The following is a 17,894-nucleotide window of genomic DNA, read 5'->3' as shown; positions in this document are numbered from 1 at the left end:
GCACACATACACAGGCGAATACATTTGGAAACATAAGAAGAGCAAAGGAAACTCAATTTAAAGAACTCTGTTGCCACTACTTTTGTGTATGCGGCGAAAAGCTGCAAAGAAAACAGAAAACAGAAAACTGAAACTGAAACAGAAACAGAAAAAGGACAATGTGAAAAGTGAAAAACTTATGCGTCAGATATGCGCAGCTGATGAAGTGTGTATAACGTGTCTGAAAATGCCTACGAAATTGCCCGGCTCAGATTTTTTCACTTAATCATGAAAAACTTCAGGTTAAGCAGGGGCTTTCCCTTTTTAATCTGAAAAGCTGAAGATGCATTTCATGAAATTGGGTTAAGTACTCTTCAATAATTTGTTAAGCTATCGATAATAAATCGATATTAGCAAAAGTTGTTAACGTGAAACAATTTGATTTATTTTCGTGAATTATTTAATATGAAAACCAACTCTTATTACTATTAATATTAATTTATATTAGTAGATATATTAATGACTGCTATTGAAGCGGGACTATCCTTCATGTATACGTCAAATTACCTTATTTAATAATAATTAAAATAAGCATTGGGGTATTATTTTACAATAAATTGGGAAAAATTCAGGGACTCCCCTAAATTTTAATAAATAAATTATTGCCAAAAATATCTTGGTTTTTGTGAATCCAGACTGACTTCTATAAGCAGCTTAAAAAGCTGTTTGTCTATATAATATATATATGTATATAATGTGAGCTCATACGCCAGATTTAAGCTGTTGCCATAAGTAGATGCTTGTTAACGTTGCCTGCGGCTATCCAGAGCGAGCGCTAAAAAGCTTAGTTTGCAGAGTTTCATATTATAGCTAAAAAACATTGATAAGTGGCTGAGCATAAGTTTTTATTTAAGGTATTCCCTGTCATGTCCTAGAAATCTGAATTTGTATATAACGCAGTTTTCTTTTTTTTTAAGCAAGAGAAAAAATACGCATGTTCGATCAAGAATTTAAATAGAATTGCTGGCGCAGTGTAAGCTGTCCTTGCGAGGGACTACCCTAAATGTAAGCTGTTGCCTTTTGAAGGTAACTTTCTTTGTATTATAACGAGCTCAGCTCTGCGACGCGTTCACCTCTCGGGCATGAAATGAGGCATCTCGTGGGTGCGAGCGTTAAAGAAAGTGCGGCAAGGACTTCAATTTGTGTACGTCTGTGTGTACCTGTGCGCCTGTGTGTGTGCGTTTGTGTGGATTGCGGCACAGTGAGGCCAACATTTTTGTAGTTTTCTTAAATTTACTTTCGCTTGCACTGTGAAATTAATGAATAAGTAATGAGAATTCTGTGTACGCTCATCTGTGGCACAGTTAAAGATTTTATTTCACACGCTTTTTGTTGCATATTTTTTGGGGCGCAGCATTTGCACCTTTTTTACATATACATATATATATGTATGTATATATATTTTTATATATATACGTCTAAATTTGAATTACAGCTCGAGCTGGTGTTTTTTATTTCTTTTTTTTTTTTTGGTATATATATTTTTTGCGCGTGCCTTGGCAAAGTTTTGGGCTCAGTTTATGTACCAACTCGGTGGTCGAGTTTGTAGCCTTCTGACCAGCAACCAACATTACCTTCACCTTTTTTGCACGCACACACATACACACACACACACACACACAGCCGACTGGCTGGCAGGAGAGGTCACCCAAAAGCAGTTGCTTGGCTGCCAATTTATAAATGTTGTATGTGAGTGTGTCCATGTATATATACATACACCAATTTTTTACTCACTCACTTACACACATGCAGGCTTAAACTTGCGGCACACTGAAATTGTAATATTCACTTTTTATGCTGAGACTGCTAAAAAAAAACTTGCTGCGGTTTTTGCTCACATTTTTCTCTCCCTTTCTTTCTTTTTTTTTTTTTGGATACTTTGTAGTCGTTTCTCGTGATTGAGGTTTGGACTGTTGCTAAACCAAAAAGCAAATTTAGTTATATAGTGAGCTACAACGCAAGCCAAATACTCTAGCATTTATGTGACCATTAAGTAGTTGAGAGCTAGTTGCCTTAACTAACACTGAGACTAACTAACTATTGTCCTCAAAAGATAGTATTATGAGTTGTCTTAAAAAATGAAAAATCTTTTTGTACTCTAATATGTTTATGATATCCCTTACAAGTCAGCTTGAAATCTCGAGACATTATGTGAGGCATTGTTCCGGGAAGTTCTTCAATGTCTTCTTTCATCAACTGATTCAATGCCATGTTACCGTTGCAATCTTCTGATCTATTCGTATACATTTGATATAGAAGCAACTGACAGGCATCCGGTTAAGATACGAACACCCACAGACTTATCAAACTTGTGTAGCACGTTTGGGGGCTAATATATAGTTGTCTTCTATCGTAAGCTAATTAAGTTGCATGCGTCAGTAAAATTTGAAAGCCAGATTGCTTTACGCATCTATATGAATATACGATCTTAATCTATTCTCTACTGAATACTAATCTATAATATATATCTATATAATTAATTTGAATAAACCAATAAAAACATTTGGGCATTGACTTTTCATGACGCAACTAAAGTGAAACGACTTTCAAAAATTATATTTTCTCAGCTGGTTTATAGACACTCGTGTCAATATTGATTTTCTATTATATATTTAAATGTTGTTTGATTCTACAAAAGCTAATATTAGCTAAATGTTTGCACAATTAAAGCAGACCTAAGATTATTTAAATTATTATACAATTTTGGCATTGCTAATGATACTTGAAATCTGGCGATATATGTATATTTCTTTTCCCCATACGCGTGATCCATTTAGTTCCCTAATTGACTGCTATATAAGCAAATAAATATGCATACTTACACATACCAGCAATTAAACATTTCATAATGTTTGGCATATTATAGGGGCAATCAAGCATATGGAACATTTAAGACGTAGTCAAACCCGTAATAATTAACGATGTGGTTTCTGCTATTTACCGGTTGACTAAAACCAAGTGAAGGTTATCAACATACATATAGATAATTGAACTGGTTACGAATGTATTTAGTTAAGTATACACTTAATGCGCGCACACACACACACTCACACTCACATAGACACAAAGTCAGAGAGATTTGTCATAAGGGAAACGGCATCAGGTCAATTAGTTGCTGTTAAATGCACTCAACACGGTCATCAAATCAATTTGAATTTGTGGCTTAAGTTAAATATTGTTAGGGCGTGAGTGTGTGTGTATCTGTGTGCGCGTATGCGTATGTGTATGCGTATGTGTGTGCTTTAGGTGTGTCTTATAGCTACTAAAGTTATTAAAGTTTCAAATATTTCAAATATATTTAATAAATATTAAATATTAAATTCTTTTTTGATAAAAAGAAAGAAAAAATAAAAAATTAGATATATTTAGTTATGAATATCTAAAGTTAAAAACTAGTAAGAATTCTCTACATGGGAGTGCACTTCTGTTCGATAAACTACAGAATGGAATAGCAGTTTTATGCTATTATAATCATACGACTTTTCAAATCTACCTTCCTTTTATTATTTTCGCTCATTTTTCAAATGTCGCAGATGGTTTCTTGAACCCAAAAAAAAAATTATGAAACAAACTTTTTTTTATTAAAAAAATGGTTACATTTATTTGTTTATTTATTTTTATTTTTTGCTAAATACATTTTAAAAGCGTATGTAGACCTTGCATACAAATTTTGTTAGTAACTATAAATATTTATAATATTATTCATATATATTTTTTATTTTTATTATAGCATAAATATTTCTAAACTTTGAAACAACTAAAATAAAATCATTTGATCTACAGTGATTAAAATTTACAAAAAAAAAAAAAAAATTTTTTTAATATAAACACAAAAACAAATTAAATCATTTTTTCCGTAGCGTGATAATAAAATGTGAATAGTTTTGGCCCAGGATTTTGACGACTGAGCTGCTGAAAATTCAAATTTTAATTTTAACATTAACAAAACATGTAACAATTGAAGCATTAAAATCGTATAAATTATTTATGCGCTAATTATTCAATATGCAAGAGGATTTATTTTTACTGCATATGTATAAATTTATAACTAATTAAGAATATTATTGGGGGAAAATCTATTTTGCTGTTGGCATTGATTTCGGGCAGTGACCCTTAATTGAATTGGAACTAAAAGCGGCTGTCAAATAATATGCAAAATGAGGTCGAAAATATAGATGTGGATGTGGAAATGGAGTAAAACGGTTGAAGGCAGTGCGAAGCATTTAACGTGGCGCTTGAGCTTAATTTGGTCAACCAACATGCTAACCACCCCAAGCCACCATCTGCCACCCCCAACCACACACACACACACGCAGACACAGCTGGCAATTAGTGTTGTGGGTGCGGTTTCAGTTTCAGTTTCAGCTCCACTGCTCTTATCTTTCCGCTCACAATTGTTGCTGTTGTTGTTGTTGTTGTTGACACAGCTTTTCGCTTATTGTTGTTGATAGCATCGACGGCTGGCGGAGAGAGTATGTGTGAGAGAGAGAGGATATCAGCGTACACCCATGCGACCCATGTGGACACACAAATCGTGCCAGTCATAACGCTAACCGCTCAATAAATTTGTTTGCTTGCCAAAAGTATGTTACGAAAATAGCCGGGCGCCCATTTGCCCCAGTAACGAATGGACCAGGGTCAAGCTAGAGCCCCAAGCTCGTAAGAAATGTTTTAACAGCCAGCCGGAGCAGTCGACCAGCCAAATTAATAGACTGCCATAAACTGAGCATAAAGCTTCATAATAAACTTACCGACTTGCCGAGCGCTTTGCAGCCATAAAATAAGTCGCCATAAGTATGACATACTAACTAGCTATATATGTATATATATATATATATATATATATATATATATTCTTATATGTGGACAACTTTTCAATTTATGATGCTAGTTTTATGTCCTCCATGTTCAGTTTACATGCGCAAAAGCCAAAAATTTGATTTAAATCGAAAAGGCAAGCAGCGGTATTTTATGAAATTTTTATTTTTGGCTGAAAGTTTTTTTTTTTTTTTTTGCTGACTGTGTTTATGTGCTTTAAGGGCATTCAGCTTAAGGGCATTAAGAATAATTCAGGCATTTTTTAGGTTCTATTCTTAGGTGTTTGCACTCAAAGCAAAGACAGTCGGGCACCATTTTTGTCTTCTCCTTTTCACTGCTATAATCTACAATTTTTTTTTTTATGTTGGAAATATTATACTAAAAAGTAAAAATTTTAAATGTTTTTTCGCTTTAACAACACAAGCATTGGGGGCGCTGCAAATACTGTTACTGTCACTGTTAACCTGCTTTATTTTGATTTGCACAAAAATAAAATTTCTATACCGATTGGGAACGTGGTAAATCAGGAAATAGATCTGGAAACCTTTAAGTCGTGAATGAATATTCTGCAGTCGGTAACGCCCGACTGTTGTGCGCTCTTGTATCTATTATTTCTATAACTAAAAGTAAAGCTTACCTGCAATACTTTGTAATTAAAACATGCTAAGTTCATACGAGTAGAAATTAATTATTAATTAATTGCATTTCTGAGAAGTTTTAAAATGTGAACTTTTGTGTCTTCTCCGTGGCCACTTAATCGCTGTAAAATATTTTCTCAAATATTTGTGTATATTTATGGTAAAGATGACTGTGTAAAATCGTCAGATGTTTTCGTATATGATTTTTTTTTTTTTTATTTCGTTTTTGTTTATTTTATTTTTAGATGCTCGATATGCGCTTTGCTGCGCAGTCGCTAGAAGAACAAGCACACATAATATTGTTCAGTTGTAGATATGTAGGGAAAAATCCGCAATGAAATATATTAGCTTTACTTGTCTTTAATGTATTCACGTGCACAGCATTTAGGGTAATCGGCATTGGGATACTTCACATTGCCCAACTGAAAACCTGGAGGAGGGGCCTCAACGCCGCAGCTATAAAACGTATTAGTCATTATTATTATTTTTATTATTTCTGTTAAGCTAATCTAAGACATTTTTTGACTTACGTGTGAATTTCGGCCCAGCTCTCGCTGCCACACATAATCCGAGCACAGCCCATTTCCGTATATTTGGCTTGTTCGCCCGAGCTCAAGATGAGATTTTCCGACACATAGCACTTGCCGGGATACTTCTCATTCGCGAAGCTGCCACGTAACACAGCGGCCTCTGTGGGCGGTGCCAGCAACAGCGTCGCTGTCAGCAGCAGCGTCAACAGAATTCCGCTCACGAATTGATTCATCTTGCCGTTTCGCATTCACAAATCGAACTGATTCAGCTGGTAGAATCGAGATGAATCGAGACGAATGGCAGCCGGCATCGCCTCACTCACAGCGTGAGGGTCAAACAGGTTTCAGATGGCGTCACTTTACCATAGTGGGTGCGATTAAATAATAAAGTGGGAAAATACTAATTAGTTGTTTATGCTTGACGTATGTGAAATAAATAATGCAGTGAGAAATGTAAATCTAAATTTAAGTGAATAATTTACCATATATTTATGTAAAAGAATATAAGCTTTATTAGAAACTAAAGGAAATCTAAGTAAAAAGTTTAAAAACAAATCCAACTGTAGTTTTTTTTTTTCTTTTTAATGTCTTTAAAATCTTTTACTTATAAAATATGGTAGTATTTACTTATCAATATTGGCTGTATATTGTTTTAATTTAAGTATATATATTTTTTATAAACAGATAAGTTTTTATTTATTATTATTATTTTTATATATATTTTATATTTTAATTTTCATTCTTTTTATCAAGAAATATTTATTACAATCGTAAATAAACATTAAAAAATTCAGTAAATATTTTTAAAAATATTTTTATGATATTTTTCTATCCTTTTCTTTTGGTTTTTCTAAAATTAAACTCGTGTGTATTGTATAATAAACTCTTGGTTGGCTTTTCTCTTCAATATTTCACAATTATTTATTATATTAATATTTTTTACTTATTTTATAATTTTTTTATTCCACTATGTTTAATTTTTAAACACTGTGTTTAATTGATTTCCAAGAATTTGGAATTTCTTTATCTCTGTGTTTGACATAAATATTATTACGAAACGCATTGCTGCTAAACTCATGCTCTAAACTGTTTTAAACTTTAATTGCTTGAGGTTATCACTTTTTAAATTTAGCCTGCAACTAATCGTTAAATGCAAACAAAAGACCGGAACAGATTGATAAGCGAATATGTTCAATCACACACCATGTTACGCTTGCAACACTCGGGGTAGGCCGCCTCCCAGTTCTTGAAGCTTGTATAGCGACAGTTGAGATCTGGACGCACAAAATCGCAGCTGGAATTGGACAGTTAAAATATATATTTATATAATATATATTTGATTTATTTTTAGTACATACGTTTCTAGCATGCCCCAGCCGTCTCCAATGCAATAGATCTGTGTGCAGGGCAGCGAATCCAGCTTAACAGACTCCCCAAACTTTAGCAGCACTACGGAAGTGCCCATATCCACAACACAACGATCGGGGTACACTATAAGAGATGTAAAGAAGAATATGGAAATAGATGAGAATCATATGGTATAGAATATACAACAAGAGTTTTTCGAGGGGGAGGGGAAACTGTTTAATAGAATAACATACAATGGGACTTAAAGAGAGCCGATATGAATAGAAGACAGTTTTATTTAACCTATCAAACGAGTTTGATGTGAATAAACTAGTCAAAGTGCTTACCGCTATTTCCATAGTTGTTTAGTACATTCAAGGCCAATGTCTGAGCTATGCACTGGACAAAGACAAGAATGAGTACGGCCTTCATAAAACACATTTTGTTTACTGAATATGTAGATGAAACTATATAGAATGTATATTGTGATACAACTAAAATTTACTGCACAGTTTGCTTAAATGTCGTTTGTGAAAATTTCAATTACAAATGATTTTTCGTTCACAGCAATGCGGATAGGGTTGTTCGATGTTGATATAGTCTCCGAATCGACATTCGGGTGGTAATTCAAAGATGCCACAGCTGCATAAGTATAGTTGTTTTACTGTAGATCAGTTAGCAAATCGAGTCTGTAGCCATACCTTTGGAATGTTGTCAAGCCATTCAAACCACAGGTAATCCGACGGCATTTCCCACTGGGATCCTTGATACTATCACCCTCTTCCATTATTAGAGACGGTTCAATGGCGCACTTGCCTGGATATTCTGCAGTTAATGTGGGTATTACTAACAGATATGCATATGCATGTCTATATATACACACTCTCATCCCGGTATATGCCCATCCATTCGGCAGCCTCAACTCTGAGTGTGAAACATGCGACAAATAGGAAGAAAATTATTGTTGGATATTTCATTTTATTTTTAATCTTGGATTTATTAAATTTATTATTATTTTTTATTAATTTTTTTACAATTTTTGCAATCGATAAAGTAATATATATTAATTTTGACAAGAAATTGTTTGGAGAATATAAAATACACAGATAATTCACCCATTTAAAAGTGTCAGTCGTTTGATAATCAACTAACTGCACTCTAGATTTGGTTAATGGGAGTTCTGTTAGATTCGTTAAGATGCGATAAAACAGCGATTCGGATGATAAAGCTATATTTAGAAACGAATTAAAGTCAGAGTCAGTTTTGTCTTAAGCGTTTCTTAGCTTGTATAGCTTATATATATTATACTTGAATCTCTGTTCGGTTATTCCCCATATGTTTTCCATAGATCTTTGAAGGACTTCATGTAATGCTACATTTATTTTCTTGTTTCTGTTAGTCCAAATTTCCTTCAAGATTTTTAAAATCTCAATTTCGAGTTTCTCGTTTTTAGATTTACTACAACAATTTTTGTATCTTTATTGATTTTAACTAACGACGTAGAATTTTTTCTTTCAAAACAATCTGAAACTGAGCCAAAATATCAAACAGGAATTAATAATTAGAATCGATTGAGTTGCAGTCAACATGGCGTGGACAGCAGTCCGGATAGGGAGCATCTATATCAACATAATCTCCAAATACGCAATCCGTTGGCGGATACTCCTTGGGGCAACTGTGCGGAATTAAAAATTCAGATAACTAGATTAGTGTGAATTGTGTAAATGTAGAGGATACTTACGTATAGATCAGGGCCCAACTGTTGCGGCCACAATAGACCTCGGAGCATTTGCCAGGATACCGAACGGTCTCATCGCTGTTGAACACCTTGAGTTCGCCGTTTGGCGAGTGAATAACACACTTACCGGGATATTCTGAAAGATATATTCCAATTTATATATAATATATATGTATATGGATGTGACTAATGTCTGGGCTAACCCTCATGCTTGAGTATGTCATGGTGTGCTTCCGCTTCGGCGGCGTATGCGCTTTGCTGCATCAAAGCCAGAGCCAGAATCGAGAGGGCAATCAACGACGACGACATTTTCTGAGTTTTGTTGATTATTTTTGTATTTTTGTGTATTTCGAATTGAGAGTGAGCGAAATGGGTGTGTGTGTGTAATTCAGGAAATTTTACTTGGGAGATTGTTGTTGTTGTGCATTAACGTAGTGTGTGTGCGTCTGTGTGTGTGACTGTGATAAAATTTGTATAGCCTGCTCCGATGCCTGATGCCTGGTGCCTGCTGTGGATTTTGTATGCACATTTTAATTAAAAGCATCAGCAGCTATTGCCACAGATACATTTATAGATGCAGATGCACAGCTATAGATACACAGATACATTTATCGAATATGTTAATCCCGTTATGTGCAGTCGGTGTGTGCACAGATGTTGTCGTTGTCGTTGTCGTTGACGTTGCCTTTGCATAATTCGATTAAACAACGTTGACGCCCCCAGTTGCCACTCGCTCCCTCTCCCTCTCTCTCTCTTTCCTTTCACTTGACAGCGCACTCAATGCAAATATTTGTGTGCATGTGTGTGTGTGTGTTGGATTTTGATTGCTGCTGTTGGCTCGACCTCAGCGCCTCGCCCTCTCGCTATCTGCAATTATTTAGCTACCCAAATGTAGACAAATTAGTGGCCATATAATTGATGCAATTGTGTGTGTGTGTGTGCATGTATGTATGTGTGTTTGTCTGTTTGTATGTTGTTGCTATTGAGTGTTTAACTGTGTTGAGCCAAGTAAATGTAAATCCATTGCTGATGTTTTTGTTTTAGCTGCCAATGTTGTTGCTCTTGCCCCTCTCTATCTGTCCCTGTCTCTCTACGCTCCTCTCTCTCTTTCTCTCTCTCCCCCAGTCACTTCTCTGCCTCTTGGAACTTGATTACATTTGGCCATGCTGGCAATTAGGCAAGCGGCCTTCATTGTTTGCCAGCTGAAATTAATTGAATCGAGTGGCCTCAGCTGAGATTCAAATATGCAATTCCCCACTTTCAAGATGGGCAAACGTCTCTTTTTTCTGCCTCTTCGCTCTAGCCACATTGTTTCACACTATTTGCTTGAAACAAATGGTATGGAAATAACACAAGGAAACTTCAAAAAGAAGCTAAATATTTGTGCGGGAATTTCACTTAGTTAATATATGTATTTTATTTTTTACCATCAACAAAAAAATTGCATTCACATATGTATTATAAAATATTGTTATGTGTATTATTAAAAATAAAAAAATAAAAATTGAAAACGTTAAAAAATTAAAGATGTTTTCTATACTCTAAATTATGTGCTATATATTATATATTAAGGAACTATATAATAGTAATCTATTTTTTTACCATTTTCTAAATGCTCAGCTATTTGTTCATAAATTAAATTTGTTAATAGCAATGCTTAAGACAAAGGTAATAAAAATTCTTTGAGAAACATATAAAAATCTCATAATAAGAATTTATGTATATATATCATTACTTCATAAAAATTTCACCTGCAACGAATTTCATCAATAAAACTTTTAATTGTATTGTTTTTTAGTTAATGGATTGGTTTTTATGGAATTCAATTTAAAAATTTTGTTGAGGCAACAAATATTAAACGATTAAATCAAAACAAATAAACCCAAATATATATATGTGTATAAATTTAGATGAATCCATGGTAAATATATATTTAGTCTCTGGGCTGTTGTATAATGTGGGCAATAGCCATAAGTTTTTGGGGCTGGCGATGAAGGGGCATAAATTGTAGCTGGATCGATACGCAAAAGGCGCAGATGCCTAGATACAAACATATAAACAAAATTCTATTCGATTTGCATATATAAGCAATCAACACGTGAACGCAGCATAAATAACAAATTGCCACGCACCTGGACAACGGGGGAGGGACTGTGTGCGAGTGGGTGGCGGCGGGGCTGGGATTTCGGTTAAGGGTCAACCAACAGCCAACGGTCAATGGCAACAGTTTTTTTTTCTCTTCTCCATTTTGGCTTCAAATGAATATCTTGTGGGCGTGACAGGCCGACCGTGCAAACAGCATGGTTCCCAGGTGGATTTGATATATGTATACTCACATATATATACATATATATCCGATATATACACATATAAGCTTTTAGCTGCCTTGCTGCCCTGGGCCTGTTGCTGTCTCGCTCGCTCGGCATTCCCACATAAAATACACATAATTATAATTTCAATGATATTAGAGTTCATATCAAAGCGAATGAGAGACAAGCGAAATGCTTTATTTTTATTGCCATTTGTGTATGTGTGTGTGTGTGTAAGGTTTTTTTTTAGTGCTTGACCAGCGGCGAAGCTCGAATTTCGTTTTCTTCGGTGTTTTGTACTTATTTTTTACATTACATATGAGGACGCTTTTAATTTTAGTGACGCCAGAGCTGAGCCCAAAGGCATTTAAGGTTCATATGAGCATACTTTTATGAATGTGCGTGTGTGTGCGTATGCTGGCCTGTTTCATGTGTGTGTCTTTTTGGGGACGATTTAAATTGGAATGTAAACATTATTAATGTATTTATGTAATCGAAACACGTTTTTATTTGTTTAATATCCAGAACTGTGGTGCTAAAAATATCAAAATTTAATTATTGTAATTATAGCTTTATCAGAATTTATATATATGATTTTATTTGTATTTACAAAAGCTTTATAGAGCCATAAATAAAGCTATGCGAATAAAGTTGTAAATTGATTTATATTACATATACATACATACGTAATATACAATGCATATTACGAATGCGCAATACCAACATTGCAATATATGTATATAAATGCTTTCAGCATTCGTTTTCACTTTTTATTTTGATTATTATTTGTTTTTTTCTTATATTCGCATTGCATTTATAAAATATGCAACAAGAATTTGCTTCTTCAACTACTTGATAGACCGAAAAATAAACGAATTCCAATAAGAAATAACAACAACAGCAGCACAATAAAGTGCAGTAAACAAAATTTCTTTCGACCCAATGATTTTTATGCTGCATAGCACATGTGATGAAAGGGAGAAAGAGCGGGTGAAACGTAAGCGAAAATCCAATAAGTGAGCTGCACAGTGCAGCCGCTGCTCTCCCACTCTCACTCTCACTCTCAGTCTCACGCTCTCCTTCTATCTCTTCCCCTCTCACTGCCTAGCTAAACTACTTGCTCGCTATCTTTCCAGCCTGCTCTCTCAGCTTTGTTAGGCCGCTTTCTCGGTTGCTTCTAGTGCACTCAAAGTAACGGTACTGTCAGAGACAGTAGCAGCAGCAACCACCTCCCGTTGACCTTCAAATACACAAATTGAGTCAAAGATTGTTGTTGTTGCGGTTGTTCTCTGTTGTTGCTGTTTGCTTTTATTTACAGTTGTTGTCGTCATTGTTGTTGCCGCTGCAGCTAATTTCTAGCCTTATGGCAGCGCCGCGTGTTGAGCTATTAAAATTTGTTTTTGGCAAAATGCACATTTGATCAATTTCCAACAAGTTGTTTTCGTTTTCATTCCTGCTCTGTGTAGTTTCGGTTTCTGTTTTCTGTCAGGTACAACAACAAAGCAACAGCAACGATTCCAACAACATTTTCAATGGCAACAAATCCAATTGGAATGCGCGTGGTCTTGAGTTCATTTGCTGCTTGTATTTGCAATTGTTACACAAATATACTTAATTAACTAAATGTACAGCAAAATTTGAGATTTTTGAGATATAATATGAAACAAACGTAATTTCAATCAATTGGAAATGGAATTAAATCATAAATACACATAAACAGGACTACAAAGCAACTGGAATCCAATTAGTTCTAATTAGCATTTTACCACGAAGCAATGCCTAAAGCAAGCCAATTAGTCAAAGCAGAAAATGAATTGGAATTCGTATCAAAACAAATTGAATTGAAATTTGAAAACAATGAATAGTTTGCTGATCACAATTTGGTTAATTAGGAATGTTTAGAAAATCGCACATATTTATGGAATAAGCATTAAGCTCTTTGAGTCCCATAAACTAGATAAGGCTTATTTAATATAATTAAAATTGAAATGAAAATCAAATTGATATTAATAGTAATACAAATAGAGATTTTAATTGCAATTTTTTGAGATATTTCCTATCTTTTCTTTTATATTAACTAATCCATACATTTTCCTGTGTTTCTCTTGCAGGTGAGACTAAAATTATTCAACAATCTTGGGCAAGTAAAAATAGTGTCAAATAAGGTCATTAATATAAATAAGTAATGACAAAGTTAAATATATATATTTTTTTTTAATTTGTTAACTATACCCATATATTTTTCTTAAATTTAAATATATATATTAAATATCAAAGCTAAATAAATCTTAGAGAATTTTCATATTTTCTTTCGATTAAATTTTGTGTTTTCGGTATTTGTGTTTATTTTTGTTGTAACAATGGAAGCGAGAGCTTATAAATGTATATGGCCTAAGGCAGGCAAAGAAATCCGCATTAAACAAGACCACGCGCTTATCCTTGGCATTTAAAGGTGCGCAGTGTTGAGTTTGTTGTTGTTGTTGTTGTGGCTCTTATTTGTTGTAGTTGTTATTTGTTGTTTGCTGTTTGCCGTTGTTGTTGTTGTTGTTGGCTGGTAGGAAAACCGCGTTTCTTGAATTATTTAAGACCCAAGTGCGCAGCAACCGCATCGGTCCCGCTCCGGCCCGCATCCATATGCCAGCCAGACGCCATCAAGGTACAAGGATGTAGACTGAGTGATAAAAGTGGCCGCAATGTAGCATACTTTAAGGCGTCGACAGCGGCACCAGGCCGTAGTAGAGGTCGTGGCAGTGGCAGTGGCAGAGGCAGAGGCAGAGGCAGCTTGATTATGTCTCAAGTCACTCCACGTAGCCACAAAAAAGAAATTAATTAATTTTTAAGCGTAATTAAATGCAAAACAGCACTTGGGCCCAGGCCAGGACAGGCCCAGGACGAGGCGCAGACCCAGGCACGGGCTCAAGCCCAGTTGGGCATCTCAGGGTGGCAGCGCCGGCAAGGACCTCTCGCAGTTCGCGCTTTGTTAGCGCGCGTCCATGAAGGCAAGGCTATGCAGCAAGGACGCCAAGGCAAGCCTATAACAAAATAAAAAAACAAAATCAAAAGAAAGCCCAAAACAGGCAACAAGAAAGAAAAAACCACAATAAACAGCAAATAAGTTTAGGGCCAAGTTTATACTTTTTGAATTGAAACTCGGGCGCTGAGAATTATAAAATACATATATACATGTATATATGTATATATATATTGCAAAAACTCCTTAGACATGCTTAACCACTCGAGCGCTACTAATGGGCTTCAATTTTGTTTTCGACTTTTGTTTTGTTTGCTTTTTGGGTTCTGCACCAACAACAACAGCAAAAAAAGGCTCGAAAGTCGAGTTGACAATTTCCAGGCGAATACACACGCACAGATACATAGACAGCTACTTGACTGTGTGTGTGTGTGTGCCATTGACTTTGGCCAATCAACGCACAGAGAGCAGCGTTGGCACTGGCCAATTCCAATGCCAATTCAAATGTCCAAAATACCAAATCAGCAGCAGCAAACAAGCCAAGAAAGTAAGAGAAAATTTAGTTAGTCGATCGTAAGTTACCCTGTAAAAAAAGAGCTCAGCAATATAATATATTCCAAGAGAAAGTTTAGAAAAAAGTTGAACAGCAAATAAGGTTGTAAAAGATGGTAAACTGTTGCCTTTATACAGTGTTGAAAAAGGTAAATAAATTTCTGATTGGTAATGAGAAATGTTTTGAAATTCTATAAACTGATGAGTGTTGAAAACCTTATAAATGATATCACTTCAATACACTTTTTCAACCTATACACCCTCATTCATTTGCTCAACGAGAGTAATGTAAACTTTTCTCAGATTTGTGTTCAATTTTTTATGGCTTTCGTTTCTTTGGCTGTCCGCTTGTTTTTCTGGTCAATTTCACTTTTATGCTTCGCAGTCAACAGCCAAAAATGCCTTTTGCTGCTATACGAATACGCATACACTAACCAAATACCTATGCATATATATGTATATACATCTATAGATACATATGTATATACACAGCGGATATATAGTACTCGTCCGTTTGTATATCTAGACAATATTTACGTGTTGGTTATTTTTAGGCGCGTGTACACAAAAACAATTACGTCGACGCGGACGCAGACGACGACGACGTTTTAATTGCGCGCCTGTTCATAAATATTTAGCATTCGATTTGCGATTCCAGTGGACGTTCAAAAACCCCAAAGATTATGTAAAGCAAACAATTTAAATAATTGGTCAGACTGAACTCTAGTTAAAAATGCGTTAAGGACTTTTGAAAGAAGTTGAGATACAATGTGTATCTTTGAGATACACTTTTTATGCTTTTGATGCTGAGTTAGGGTGTGTTGTATCCAAAATCGCTGAGATGCAAATGGAGCTATAGATACTAGCATGAAGTTGAGATACAATTGTATGCAAAGAGGCTTATCTGTATCTTGTACATATGTATCTTTAAGATAATGGTTAGAAATTAAGATACCAAACGTAACCTTTCATTAACCCATCTTGCTGCATATTTTAGATATATGTATGTCATATCATTGAGATAAGCTGAGTCCTGCCTTATATTATTAAATATATTTCGATTTTAAATAAATATTTCGTTGTTTTCATTTCATTTCATTGACATCGACAATTGACATAGATAGTTAGATTATAAATTGAGATCTTTGATATAAAATTTGGCTATGATTCGCTTTGGCTATTCCTCATATATCATTTGCAATTATTTAGATAATTTGTTCTATAAAGTTCTTCAATGTGCAGCTCTGACTAGTTAAGAATGAAACTATTTAAATTCATTTTTCATCACTTATGCAAAGTCGAATTGGGCTTTAAGCTTAGCTTGAAATAATGTTTTCATGGCTATATTTGGTCTATATGCTGCTGTTTATGGATTTGACAACTATTTGTGGGGCAAATAGAATTGAGCATTGAACTGGCTGGCGCACACTGAATGTTGAATGCTGAATGCAGAATGTTGAATTGTTTGGCTGGCGCAACACATTCGTTTGCAATCAATAAACATCGCGTATACGCAATGTGTGCCAACTGGCTGCAAAGACGCAGCCGCAGGCACAACGCGCACACAACCGACACACAAACAGTGGCGCAATTCATAAATTTTGAGCAAAGGACATGCCAGACACATTGCCCGGGACGGTAGCACCTGTCCTGCCACTCACACCTCGCACATGTTGAACGCGTTTTATTTTCAGTTTTTTTTCAGAAAAGAGAAAAAATTGGATCAATATTTTCGCAGCAGCAGCAGCAGCCCAAGATGTTGACATGGCAGGCTGTGTGTGTCCTTGCAAGGACAATTGTGTGTGCCATTGTTGTTAGCCGTCGCGTGTAGACTGTGAGTGGGTGTGTGTGTGGTAGTGTGTGTCCATGTCACAGTTTTTCAGTTTTGCAGACCTTTCGGGGCATACTTTTTTCTCTCAGTTTCTCGTTTTCTTTTTGCGCCGCCCAACTTGACCCCAGCTAAGCAGGCAGCATAAGGCCCTGCACTGCTAGCACTCAAGTGGCAATTAGGCTGGCCTGCAACCAGCCAAATACCGACTGCCAATCAGCCTCAGCCATGCCCCAAACGCCAAGTTCCGCTGCGAAAATTAATACGCCAAATCGTACGCTATTTTACCTTGAAAATGGGCAAGCAGAAAATAAAACAACAAAATATCAACAAATTGCGGCCAATGGCAGAATTGTTTAAACCCAAAAACCGAAAGGCCATAACAAACTGTAAATTGTTTACAAATCGAACCGAAAACTAATTGCGTTTAAATTAAAAAAATAAAGTATTTAAGAACTGAGAGGAGCATATTAGTTGTGCAGGAAGGTGCGTGCCTATGATCGATTGAAATATGAAGTTTTCCTTATTTAATAGTGAAGTTGTGGACAAAAGGGGGCGTAGCATGGATTACAGTTAGAAAGTGTTTTCAATTGCCAGCAATTTTTCTCAAAGATGGCATCAAATTGGTATTTTTTTGAAAGGCAAATCAATATATAAAATAAAAGTTTAGCAATCGTGAGCGAGTATGAATCAGTCAGTAGCATACGTTTATATTCTTACATTCCTGATTTCACAAAGATCCAGCTGCTAAGTTATAGAGATCTTAAGATGCGAACGCAAGTAATCTCTATCTTTCAATTAATACAGCGTGAGAGAGTATTAATCAGTGAGTTCCATGCGAATACCAAACTCTTCCATTGAATTATAGTGATCGAAAGATACAGTTCTTCAGATACGTGCACTATAGGCGTGTTAAAAGGAAACTGTTGGAAGATTAGACCAATAGTCAATAGTGAACCATTATTAATCAGTCAGCTGCATGCTTTGATTTTTGGGATTCTCAGATTTCTGGGATGCGCATCGATCAAGAACCCAGAAATATATGTATTTAAAGATCGCGGACGTAATATACACTTGCTACTTCACACCTGCTAATCCAGGTCGAGCGCGTATTGGGCAGTCAG

At 35.4% G+C, this 17,894-nt stretch overlaps 5 protein-coding genes across 9 annotated transcripts in view; 1 reads left to right on the top strand and 4 right to left on the bottom strand.

The window, feature by feature from the left end:
• LOC115562658 (uncharacterized) overlaps positions 1–17,894 on the top strand; it is a 49,429-nt gene that overhangs the window by 5,549 nt on the left and 25,986 nt on the right. The gene's annotated exons all lie outside the window — the stretch shown is intronic.
• Positions 5,701–6,331, bottom strand: LOC115562668 (uncharacterized). 2 transcript variants are annotated; one of them, XM_089258127.1, is made up of 3 exons: positions 6,026–6,331; positions 5,850–5,951; positions 5,701–5,770 (listed from the first exon to the last, which is right to left on the bottom strand). In XM_089258127.1, exons 1-3 carry the CDS (start codon positions 6,271–6,273, stop codon positions 5,737–5,739), a joined length of 384 nt encoding a protein of 127 aa, XP_089114253.1. In that variant the 5' UTR covers positions 6,274–6,331; the 3' UTR covers positions 5,701–5,736. The 2 variants fall into 2 exon arrangements, with proteins under 2 accessions (XP_089114253.1, XP_030240474.1); XM_030384614.2 differs by having other exon boundaries at positions 5,701–5,951; positions 6,026–6,330.
• LOC108658800 (uncharacterized) lies at positions 6,947–7,939 on the bottom strand. Its single transcript, XM_018111449.3, has 3 exons — positions 7,720–7,939; positions 7,384–7,516; positions 6,947–7,319 (listed from the first exon to the last, which is right to left on the bottom strand). The coding sequence occupies exons 1-3, from the start codon at positions 7,811–7,813 to the stop codon at positions 7,217–7,219; spliced, it is 330 nt and encodes a 109-aa protein (XP_017966938.1). The 5' UTR covers positions 7,814–7,939; the 3' UTR covers positions 6,947–7,216.
• LOC115562669 (uncharacterized) lies at positions 7,797–8,517 on the bottom strand. The gene is made up of 3 exons (XM_030384615.2): positions 8,256–8,517; positions 8,074–8,197; positions 7,797–8,014 (listed from the first exon to the last, which is right to left on the bottom strand). The coding sequence occupies exons 1-3, from the start codon at positions 8,347–8,349 to the stop codon at positions 7,912–7,914; spliced, it is 321 nt and encodes a 106-aa protein (XP_030240475.1). The 5' UTR covers positions 8,350–8,517; the 3' UTR covers positions 7,797–7,911.
• Positions 8,812–9,588, bottom strand: LOC115562689 (uncharacterized). The gene is made up of 3 exons (XM_030384646.2): positions 9,314–9,588; positions 9,114–9,246; positions 8,812–9,047 (listed from the first exon to the last, which is right to left on the bottom strand). The coding sequence occupies exons 1-3, from the start codon at positions 9,417–9,419 to the stop codon at positions 8,927–8,929; spliced, it is 360 nt and encodes a 119-aa protein (XP_030240506.1). The 5' UTR covers positions 9,420–9,588; the 3' UTR covers positions 8,812–8,926.

Source organism: Drosophila navojoa, chromosome 3, assembly GCF_054131105.1.
Source record: "Drosophila navojoa isolate 15081-1374.11 chromosome 3, UAZ_NAV_1.0, whole genome shotgun sequence".
Lineage (NCBI taxonomy): Eukaryota > Metazoa > Arthropoda > Insecta > Diptera > Drosophilidae > Drosophila > Drosophila navojoa.
This window is presented reverse-complemented; position numbering and strand designations above follow the sequence as displayed.